General features: G+C 35.6%; 1 protein-coding gene across 6 annotated transcripts in view; it reads right to left on the reverse strand.

Annotated features, from left to right (window-relative positions):
* RIF1 (replication timing regulatory factor 1) overlaps window positions 1-12,124 on the reverse strand; it is a 63,498-nt gene that overhangs the window by 6,687 nt on the left and 44,687 nt on the right. For 4 of the 6 annotated variants that reach the window (XM_045066816.1, XM_004743837.3, XM_004743836.3 and 1 more), the window contains 10 exons: window positions 11,548-11,667; window positions 10,187-10,338; window positions 9,726-9,806; window positions 9,589-9,643; window positions 5,796-9,041; window positions 3,754-3,900; window positions 3,358-3,435; window positions 3,154-3,269; window positions 2,161-2,314; window positions 132-240 (listed from right to left, as the gene is read on the reverse strand). In XM_045066816.1, the coding sequence (XP_044922751.1) occupies window positions 132-240; window positions 2,161-2,314; window positions 3,154-3,269; window positions 3,358-3,435; window positions 3,754-3,900; window positions 5,796-9,041; window positions 9,589-9,643; window positions 9,726-9,806; window positions 10,187-10,338; window positions 11,548-11,667 (4,258 nt within the window). The remainder of the gene's footprint in view (window positions 1-131; window positions 241-2,160; window positions 2,315-3,153; window positions 3,270-3,357; window positions 3,436-3,753; window positions 3,901-5,795; window positions 9,042-9,588; window positions 9,644-9,725; window positions 9,807-10,186; window positions 10,339-11,547; window positions 11,668-12,124) is intronic. The other 2 variants (XM_013051914.2, XM_045066815.1) reach the window with 2 other exon arrangements.

Genomic DNA, 12,124 nt, shown 5'->3' on the forward strand with positions numbered 1-12,124 from the left:
GCACCAAAAAAACTCCCCAAAAACCAAAAACCTTGTCAAATTAACTGAGCATGGTCAAATTAAAACTAGAAGCATATATTCAAAGTCAACTGACACTGTAAATAAAATTGTCCTGCTTTGCTAAAACATACCTGAGGCAAGTCTTTCTTCATCAGAAGGGAGAGATTTTGTTTGTATTCCATTTACTGGTTTTTCAGAAATATCAAAAACTGGAATCTCCTCTAGTCCACGAGATTTTACCTGGATTACACACAGGCCAGTAAAACAAAAACAAAACAAAAAAAAAGAAAGTTGCTTTTAAAGGGACCAACACCACCACCACTGGAAAAGAATCTGACCTGTTTCCCAGCCCAATACATGACTATTAGCTTAGTAAATCTTGCTAAGAAACTATGTTGTACTAGTGACACAAAAAAAATGGGATTATAAAGTGTTTTTCAGTTTTCTCGAAAATCTGGTTAAGTATCTCTAATATTTAATGGGCTTCTCAAGAAACAGCCAGGTAGCCAAAAAAAATTACACTGTATTTCCCAAGTTTAGCAGCATAAGAAAAGAAAATCCAAGGCAGATTATTTCCAAACTTAAAAAACATATGGACTTGGGACGCCTGGGTGGCTCCGTTGGTTGGACAACTGCCTTCGGCTAAGGTCATGATGGCTCAGGTCATGATCTCGGAGTCCCGGGATGGAGTCCCGGATCTGGCTCCCAGCTCCACAGGGAGTCTGCTTCTCTCTCTGCCCTTCTCCTCACTCATGCTCTCTCTCCCAGTCTCTCTCTCAAATAAATAAATAAAATCTTTTAAAAAAACCAAAACATATGGACTTTAAAAAAAAGAATACAACTTCTGGGGTGCCTGGGTGGCTCAGTGGGTTAAGCCTCTGCCTTCAACTCAGGTCATGATCTCAGGGTCCTGTAATCAAGCCCTACATCAGTCTCTCCCTGCTCAGCAGGGAGCCTGCTCCCCCCCCCCCGCCTACTTGTGATCTCTGTCAAATAAATTAATAAAATCTTTAAAAATAAATAAAAATAAAAGAACTATACAATTTTGAAAGGTGTCCCTAGGCATACAGATTAGTGACTGAGAAGATACTAGTTTCAGAATGTTATAGTTACCATATTGATGGGTCCATCAATTAGACTCCTGTGTAGACACCCAAGACAAAGAGTAATACATCCACACAAAAACTTATGTGTACATAAGAGCAAAAGGTAAAAACCACCTAAATGTTAAGCAATTGATGGATGACCTAAATGTTGTACATTCATGTAAGGGGTATTATTTAGCCATAAAGAAGAATGAAGTACTAATACACATGAACCTTGAAAACATTATGCTCAAAGAAGTCAATCACAAAAGACCACAGCTCATATAATCCCACTTTTATGAAAGGTCCAGAACAGACAAGTCTGAGACTGAAAATTACTAATATAATCTTTGGGTCTCTTAGAAGTTTTTAAGGATTACAAATACTTAATAATTTTTAAATCAAAGACTCTTAAGAAAATAGCAGAAGTCTTCAATAGTTAGCTAACTCCAGTCTCAGAAATTCTAATGTAAACACTGGTTTTCAAGCTTTAACATAACCTGTTCTCATTTATTCACAATTTTGTGTAGTTTCAGTAGAAAAATAAAAAAATAGGTTTCAGAACAGTGTTACTCCTTCTGAAACAATGAGTTTTCCATCTGTATTCTTATTGAGGGTTAGGGAGTGGAGAATCTTGGCTTCTATCAGAATCTTGAAAAATGTCTATGGGCCGAAATACTTATGTGCAAAAAGTTGGTAAGAATAAGAAAAATTAGTTACAGTTGTGTTGTAATACTGTTAAATACACATTTGAAAGATTTTTATTAGAATGTTTAGATTTGAACCTCTAGGTTTTAGGAAAAGCAGCCATGGAACCAATCCCCAACTTGGTGGAAATGAACGAGACAAGGGGATAGGAGAGGAGAACTCAAAAGCCTAAAGAGATACATTACACAAAACCAGACAAAATCAAGAAGCAAACCTCTCTGTGAAATTAAAAATGTGATGTTTTAAGTTAACTCTGACTGGGGGGGTGGAGGGGGCATAAAATGAGTTTTTAAGCAAGACTACCAACTTCTGTAATTGCTACTGAGACATCATTTATCTATACATGATTTATAACACCTAGGTTTACCTGCTGCTCATGATAGATTCGAAGAGCTTTTTTTACATTGGACACTTTTGGAGAACGGATAGGAAGAGTTTTTATTTCAGATGCTGTAAGAGTACTCAAATCACCAATTGTTTTTATATTCTTAGCTCTAATAAGCTGTCCCAGTCCTCTTGCCCTGAAGAGATTAAGAAAAAAAGGAAAAATGTCATCATATACTTTCACATTTATTCTATTTGTGAGGGCCTATCCAGCTAGATTTCCTGATTTATGCTCAGTCATAACTGAATTTTATATTGGCTCACCTAGCCCACTCTGAGGGCAGGCACATATAAATTTAATTTAAAACAAAATTTGAATTTGATGTGTTTGTTTGGCTTAAGCAATAATGCTGGGAAGAGACTAAGCCCAATTTGTGTCTCAGACTTCACTTACATTATGACTTAATGGCCTCATGACTTTGGTGGAGTAACCTTTGTAAACTTTAACTGGTAAAGTAGAAATAATAATTATACTCCTTATAAGATTTGTGATTAGCGGGACACCTGGGTGGCTCAGTTGGTTAAGCAGCTGCCTTCGGCTCAGGTCATGATCCCAGCGTCCTGGGATCGAGTCCCGCATCGGGCTCCTTGCTCGGCAGGGAGCCTGCTTCTCCCTCTGCCTCTGCCTGCCATTCTGTCTGCCTGTGCTCGCTTTCTCCCCCCCCCTCTGATAAATAAATAAAATCTTTAAAAAAAAAAAAAAAAAAAAAAAAAGATTTGTGATTAGCATTAAATAAGAGAACATATGCAAAGAGTTCAGCACAGCATCTGACAAATATTACACATACATTTAATTATCTTAGTCAATTACTGTATTATGGTAGATGTTTCTCTTATTGCCTTACCTGTCCCATCTTCCCACATTCAATTTGTATTTCTAAAACAAAATGTGTGAAAGCGCATGTATGGTCAATTCTAAATAAAAGAATCTCGATCACTTAAATTTAAGTATAAACCAGCACAAGTAACTACTTACCACATGTTTGAGGTAATCTGAGGTAAAATGATATCAACTGGAGCCACACAGTTCACCAAAGCTGGGTAAACACTTTCTGTAGGACCTGGCATAGATTCTTTAGCCATTTCTGTAATCTTAAAATAAATTTCAAAATCGTTAAATAGAGGTCACCTAACTGAACATGAAAATATAAAGTTACATGAAAACTAAAGCACTTCTTACTAAACACTTCTTTGAACTCTTCAACTTAGGGCTACGTGATCCTGGGGACAGAAATCCTTTGGTTGAAGTGGCATTATGCTAGACAGAAGAAAGGAGAGAAAAAAAGACTCAGAACCTTAGAAAACTATAATTTTATAACTCTACTTTCATTACTTAGAGTACGGTAATTTCCTAAAATTTTGAGAAAATGTAAAATGTATTATTACATTACTATTACCTAACCAATTACTAGATTATCATGGACTCTTCCCACCTCTTCATGTTTGTTTACCATGTTGCAGACAAACAATGTATCCAAACCAAAGACATCTTGTTCTTTATTAGTTCTAAGATAAACTACACTATGCAATTCGGTACCTGCATTCATGTATGTGTATTTTAAAGCTCACAACTTACCTTAGATTGTGCAGTAGGTGAAGTTTTAACACTTTTTACTATGGGAGAATTATTTGAAGAATGGGACCTAACAATAGAGCATCGCCTATCAATGTCATCAGCCAATCCTGCTTGGTATATTGGATCTGCAAAGGAGACCCGGCGAACCTGAAAACACAGGTCATGCTTTTATTTACAAAGTTAAAGTAAAAAAAAAAAAAAAAAAAAAGAAAAGAAAAAAAACCACACCATAAATTCTCACCATTAAGGTCCCCCAAAATAGAATGTAGGTTTAGAAGCTTAATTTACTTCACTAGAAGCCAAATGTACATAACTGTATTATTTCTTCCTAATGGCTGCTTTCACAAATAATACCACAGGTCATTCCAATTATCCATGTTCTAAATGGTCTCTACATAATATACCAACAAAGACTGAAACAGGGACAGTGGCAGAAAAATGAAATTACACAAAGCAGCTGAAACTGTATCATCCAATTATACTAATCTTGTGGGCTTACTGCAATGACTTTAAAATACAAGGTAAAGAGGCAGAAATAGTACTAACTGACCTCTGGTGTACCTTTCTAACCTCTGTTCTAAACTCTTTAGAGGGTCCCAGAGTCATAGCAACTGGGTGACAATTTTTCATTTTAGCCTCTTCTAAAGTCTTACGATGCTTTCATTCATTCGGCTATTTGATATAATATGCAATAAGGCATAACCACTAATCATATACATAAATGCCTCCTGGTCTTAACTCCCAAGAGTGGGCAGATTCCGTACATATCTGCTATAGAAAACTATAATGTCTTACTGTTGCCTAAATAAAAATTAAATCTGAGGTACTATCACACAAAACAGGACTAGTTAACTTTTTTAAAAATCTAAAATATACTGAAGGAAAATAAAATATACTGAAAACATCAATCCCAATGCATTCTATCTTCATACTTTTCTTTTTATTTTTTTTAAAAAAGATTTTATTTATTTGATAGACAGAGATCACAAGCAGGCAGAGAGAGAGGAGGAAGCAGGCTCCCTGCTGAGCAGAGAGCCCGATGCAGGGCTCGATCCCAGGACCCTGGGACCATGACCTGAGCCGAAAGCAGAGGCTTTAACACATTGAGCCACCCAGGCACCCCTATATTCATACTTTTCAAAGACTTCACTTAAGATACTTAAAAAAAAAAAAAAAAGAACTTCAATATAAAAGCAAAGCAAAACAAAGCTAAAACCTCAATTCTCAGTAAAAGAATTTTTAGTACATCTTGAGGAAGTCTTCACAATGTGCTTGCCAGAGGCAAGATTAAGTCTACCTTCAATTTCTAATGTTATGTCTGTATATATGAACACATGTACTCCACATTAAATGGCAGGTTCCATTTCATAGGTAGAGAATGCTCACATAACCTTTTCAGAACATCTCCTTTACTAAGTAGAGGACAAGCTGAACTATGTAAGCATATGTAACTTTTACTTTTTTAACTTACTCATTCAACAAATCATGTCCAAGTTATAGGGTCAGGAGCTAAAGCAAATACAAACTAAAGGAGTCAGTTTAGTGAAGATGGGGATATAAAATAATAAATGAAATCACATCCAGAAACTGATAATGGCACAGCCTGAGATTTTTTTCATTAGATAAGGTCTGGAAGTTAAGAGTTTATATGAACATTTAAATGGGAAACAGACTACATAATGTCCTAGCACAAAGTGAGTGCTAACTAAAGCTACTTTATCAGTTTCTAAATGTCTCCTCACATTATGAGCAAAAAAACCAAACCCAAAAAACCCACAAGAGATCCTCACCAATTCTGCAAAAGGTGAATAATGTATATGGTTGAAGATTTTTAGTGTCCTAAAGTAAAGGAATATATACGCCTTCAGTTTCCTTTGATCAACACTCTTTTTTCTACCTGCCCATTTCCCTGGTCACTGTGGTTAATTATTCAAAATGAGTGGTCCTATCAGTCTAACATTCTGTCATTCACCAGGAACCACTGTACTGCCAAATACTCAATTAAACATGGGCTAAGTAATATTCAGCCTCAACTCCCCTACCTTGTGAACAGGTGACGATATCTCATCTTCCTGAGGTCTTTTTAGTCCTCTCTTTAAAATACTGGTCGATGGAGAAGCCAAAGGAGACCAGACACAGCGGGTCTGCATGCCACTAGGACTGCCATTTGCGGATACAAGTAAAGGATCTAGTTCCCTTAATTTTTGAGGAGATGCATTATTGTCTTCTGTTATTAGTTCAGAGATGGCTGTTTCAGATGTCAGCGACTGTGATGTGTCCTCCACTTTCTCTGAAGTATGGTGAGCTTCCTGTAGAATTTCATCATTTCCCACCATTTGACTGTCAGCTGATACTGCTTCTTCAGACTTACTAAGTTCATTTTTTGTTTCAGTTTCATTAGAGTCATCTTTTCCTTCTTCAGTGCTCATCCCAAGTGTGGTAAGAACAAAACTGCTGACTTCCATACTTGATGTCTCGGTTTCAGCTTGTACAGGCTTGGTAGAGATTCTGTTAGTAGAGTCCTGGCCTTCTGTTTCATTGACTTGGTCAGCTTCAGCGCTCACCTCACCAATCACTGTTTCTTCACAAGTTTCCATTTCAGCATTCATTCCTTCAGATGAGCCTGGACCAGATTCGTCACTTCTTTCATCTAATTCTCCAACTGCTGTTTGTTCAGGTATCTCTACCACAGCACTCATTTCTGTGGTATTATCATAATGATCAACAACAGAATTAAATTCTTCAGTTACTGCTTCTTCAGCCTTCAGTTTCTCAGCTGCCTCTGCATCAGATTCATCACTTCTGTCACTATTTATCTCCATTACTTCTTCTTCACTAATACCAGTTTCGGTACTCTCTTGTTCAGAAAAGCTAGCTTCAGATTTATCAATTTTTACACCCAATTCAATAGCTTCTACTTCTGGGTTGGATTTTGCATTAGCTTTACATGCATCTGTTTCAACATTGACAATGTTCTCTATACTTAGTTCCTTTTCCAAGACAGCCTCTGACTTTTCTTCTTTGATCTCCAAAATAGAACATTCCAGTGAATTATCTTTAGAATCACCTAAACATGGGCTAACAGTTCTACATTTTTTATTGGATGGCTCTTGGCTCTCAAGAGGTGTTGCTTCTTCAGAATCCATATCACAAGTTTCTTCTTCAAAATTTACTACTCCAGAAGGAAGAGGGTTTTGGCTAGTATTTTCTTTCAACTCACTTTCAGATATAATTAATGAATCATTAACAGCATCATTCTCCTCCTTGAGTCCCAAATGAAAATTCACACAATTATGTTCATCCAAAAGTTTTACCTCAGAGCACAGATTAGCTTTAGAAGTCTCTGATACAGTTACAGGTGTATGCGTATCTGTCTTTTTTGTTTCACTGGCTTTTATATCGTAATTTTCTGTACTCTTTAACCCAATGAACTTTTCCTGAGGCTGAGATTTTTCTCCACAGCAATCACAACCTTTAGATCTTCTTACCCTCCTACTTCTCTTATGTTGGCATTCAAGTGTTTGCAAAGTTTTTTCAGATAGCAAGGAATTGTCTGATGTCCCTATTTTTGAGGATTCTCCCATGTTATTTTCTATAGAATCTCGTTTTTGTAATCTCTTGCTGGCATTTCTAGTCCTTAGGTTTGAATCTGGCACAGAAGGGTCTGAAACGGAATATTCTGTACATTTGTTGGTTTTACTTTTTCCCTCATCAGCAGTTGAAACATCATCAGAAACCTGTAATACATCTGAAGAAACTGTAGAATCTTTAAGAGTTACAACAGTATTCTCATCTTTTTGTTCACAAATCTGAGGTTTTAGGTCTCTCCCCACTTCAGAATTTGCTTTGTAATCAAGTGTCTGGTTTCCAACATTTACACATTCCTGTTTTATCACTTTCTCCTCTTGGTCTTCAATATCAACACTATCATTGCTTTTGCTTTTCCACTTTCCAGATCTCTTCTTTTTAGAACTTTCTTCTTTTGCCTCAGAACTATCAGATTCTGAGTTTTCAATGCTGGAAAGTAAACCCTGGGAAGCTCTTCTTGTTTGATAGCGTGTTCGTCCACTTACTGGTTTTTCAGAGGACTTATCTACAATGTCCTGGGCACTGTCTCCCTCAGACTTAATATTCTCAAGGTCTAGCTTTTTTTTACTTTCATCAATTTCAGAAGTAGTGCTAGTTTCCCCAAAAGTCTTCTCGTGTAAATTATTCCCTTTATCAATTAAATTTTCCTGTAGAGTTTGTTCAGCAATCAGTTTTTGCTTAGGTAACACATCATCTTTTACATGCAATGGACTTTTCTGAAGGGTCTTTTCTTCTTCTTTACGTCTGTCTTTTTTTTGATGATTATTTTCTTTCTCTTGGCTCTCAGGGGTAGGCTCTGCTATTTCTGAACGTCGTCTTGAGGATCGTCTAAGCGTTTTCTGATTTGGAGTTATCTGAACAGGACTATCCTCATCTACCATTTGATCTGCTGGTTTTATAGCTGGGGGTGTATTTTCTTTGGATTCCAAACTGATTCCTAATGTTTTCTCTTCTACAGTACTGTTTTCTAGTAATACCGCATTTTCTATTGTTGGTTTAAGCATTGTATCCTCATCCTCCATTGTAGATTCAGAGAGATGAGCCTGATTATCTAATACACATTCTGTTTGATTAAGCAAACCAGGTGGATTATTTTCTAAGACTACTGTGCCATCAATAGATTCCTGAGTATTTTTCTCCTGATCAGATCTCAAGAGCTTAGACCTTTTGTTCCCTGTTTGTTCAGCTTTACTTGACCTTCGGCTTGATCTCTTAATTCCATGTGCTATTTTTTCAGCATCAGATTTTTCAAGAGCCATTTCTCTTTTCTTTGCTTTTGGTGGGTTATCTATTTTATCCATGACTTCCTGGTTATTTTTCACTGTAACAGTTGATGACATATTATTTAAGGCGGACGGACTAAAAGGTCTATTTTCTGAACCATCAAACTTCTCCAAAGTAATAAAGGTTTGCCTCCGACTTGTAGGCTGTGGGAGAATTCCGGAAATGATGGCATTAGAAACTGAGCTAATGCTGACACCAGAAGTATTTTCTACACTAGATGAACATTCAGTTGTTTTCTTTGATGAAATTAAAGCATTCTTTCTGGAGTCATTATTACTGCTTGGTAGTTCTGGACTGGTTTCATCATTAGAACCACATTGATTATCTGAAAGAGAAGCCTTTTCAAGATGTTCATCCGTATCACGGTTTTCTGTGACATCCCGAGGAATAACAATGTCCCTCTCTGTTTTTTCCTCCTGCACAGAAACGTACACATGTATATAGGTTAGCCAACAAACAAGTCCAAAACTTTTGGAATTCAAAAGGCACATCACGGATTTTCAGTATTTTTTTTTAAAGTATTTTTTTTTAAAAGATTTTATTTATTTGAGAGAGTGAGTGAAAGAGAGCACGAGAAGGGAGAAGGTCAGAGGGAGAAGCAGACTCCCCATGGAGCTGGGAGCCTGATGTGGGACTCGATCCTGGTACTCCGGGATCATGACCTGAGCCGAAGGCAGTTGCTGCACCAACTGAGCCACCCAGGCGCCCAGATTTTCAGTATTTTGTAAATATTCCAAAGGTGGTGACAGATGCCCATTAATTTGTGTTTCTAATTATAAATACTTAATAAAGCAAAAACCCGTTTATTTTAAACAGATACATTCACATACATCCACAAACACAATAACTACAATTTTGCTAAAGTGTATCAGTTAGAGTTATGAGATTATGCAATATATCTGAAAATTAATGGAATAATAATATTCATAATGGAATAATGATTCTAAAAACCCCCAAATATACCTTATATATCACCTTGGTATCTTCTGTTGATTTTTCAGTTAGAGGAGGAATTTCCCTGAAATAAAAATGTATAAATTAAAATACTGTTTTTAATTAAAAGTTAGAAAGTCAGTTACTTCAACAGCTTCCATACTTACATAGACTCTTCCTGGGTATACTGAGAAAACAAAGTGTCTTGTGAAACATCCAGATTATTATACATGACAGGAATATCGTATCTGAAAAAGATCTTACATAAATAACTTCAAAATGTGATATTCCTATAACTAGAAATTAAACTTAGATTTGTACATCTACTTATCTTTTAAGAACAATGTAAAATTAAGGCTTAGATATTTATTTTCCTCAAAATCATTTTTTATTTGTTCCAACACTACCTCCATTAAGGAGTCAGCTATGAAGGCATAAACATGTAGTATGTTACTAAGTAACCATTTTTATTCTAAAATGCAGCCATGTACGGCGTATCTTTTTGGCATTAAAATATAGCCATATATTATACATAGTATTTTAGTTCTAAACACAAAGTTACAGTTATACTGCATGAAATCTTAAGTGTGATTACAGAACACCCAATTCAAAATAAAAGGCTACAAACCTCTTTGTTTTGAGTACTTCTTTCTGATGTTCTGTTAGTATTCTTTCCTTTGCTTCTTTTCCTTCTGGAGGTATAAACACGAAATCAGTAGACTTTTCCTCTTCCAAAGGCATTTCACTCTTTGTTTTTGTAGAAGACGGTTCTAATTTCAACTGCAAATTTATAAAAGGCAAATGTACACTTGAGTTTCCAAATTATTTTCCAATACTTCAATCAATCTCTACTCTAGCACTCTATAAACTTATTCAATAATGACTTAAGAAGTTTGAAGTTCAAACCTATTGGATAAGTTAATAATTAGTACAATTATCCTTGGTTAATGCCAAGGATGCCCCTCACTTTCTGCTTCTAATCAACATTCAGAAAATAAAAATTATTACGCCTCTTTAAAAAGTAGGCAATTTACCAACAAAGCATAGCATACCAACAAAGCATAGACAAATATGTTTTTCAGGCCAACATACAGAAATCAAGTGGTTTGGCAAGAGAATGTATCAGCAGCTTTCAAGCTGAAGCATAAACCAAGCCAAAACTGAGTAAAAGTTGGCAATATAATACATGCTCCATACAGTAACACTGGTACTGTTATTTTTACAAATTTTCAGTGCAACTGTTTACATTTCTACTTTATAACTGAAACAAGACTGTGTTGAGAGTCATTCTTCAAAAATAGTATTTCTGTCTTTCATTTTTGCCAAGGCCATGGTTTCAAGATTCTAGAATTCCCCCTCATTAGAAATCACAGGGATAAAATTACTACGTGAAAATCAGTTACTGGCAATTAGTAAGATTAAGATTACTAGACTTGAGGCCAAAATAGGTATCTTACCTAAGTGCTCTCTTTCTATGCAGTAACAGAAGTTCTAAAATGTTCTTATGCTACCTATGCTATATTCATACCTAGATTTCATTCTATCTCAAGGGGGCTACTGCCTGAATTAACTATACTTAATGGATGCTACATATTTTTTCTAAAAGATTTTATTTGTCAAAGAGAGCATAAGAGGGGGAGCAGCAGAGAAACAGACCCCCCACTGAGGAAGAAGCCTAATGTGGGACTTGATCCCAGAAACTTAGGATCATGACCTGAGTTGAAGGCAGATAAATAACCAACTCAGCCAAATAGGCCCACTTGAATGCTACATATTAAGCACACTTTAGTAAGAATGAATCCATTCACAAAGCTTCTAGACTTCCACGCTAACTTAATAGTCTTTTTAGGTCAAGCTCTATTTTCCCCCTTTAATCCTTTCTATTTGGCCTTTAATCACTTTTTTTTCCCAATTAGAAGCTGTATGTTTTCCAACTACTATCTAATTTAATATTAAATTACCATTAAATAAAAGTTTGGAAAAACATACTTTGACTGGTGGTTTCTTATTTTCTTTTGCATCCTTTGTTTGTGCTAGAAAAGAATCTCTTTTTCCACTTGATTTTCTTTCCATGCCACTTATCTTCATATTTAACTGTGAATTTTCTGTCTGTTTTATTAAAAATGAAAGTTTTTAAGTACAAATGTTCTATTTCTCCTTTTCATGCTTTGAAAATTTCAGTATAATACTCATTTCAAGTATCAGATCTCTTCTCATTATTCACTTAAAATCATGTCAAAGAAAACATGTCTAATTTATTAACAGCAAACAGTTTTGGCATCTCTAACTCATACAGTAGCTACTTTGCACCATTTTTATAAATTTTATGAATTCTAATTATTTTGAGAATTTTACAAATTGTAAAAATAAGATATACAAATAAATGCTAAAAGTCAATCAAATTAATGAACTCAAAGACCCCTCCTATTACTGGGAATATTTTTAAGAAACAATCACATTCATAAACTTTAAATATCAAATAAGGAGGCATGCACGATAGAAAGTATTACCTATCATATCCCTTTTAGACTTTTTCAGGATGAATTACACCAAACAAGTCTCCACA

This window comes from Mustela putorius, unplaced genomic scaffold (assembly GCF_011764305.1).
Source record: "Mustela putorius furo isolate JIRA1106 unplaced genomic scaffold, ASM1176430v1.1 tig00003869_pilon_pilon_pilon, whole genome shotgun sequence".
NCBI lineage: Eukaryota > Metazoa > Chordata > Mammalia > Carnivora > Mustelidae > Mustela > Mustela putorius.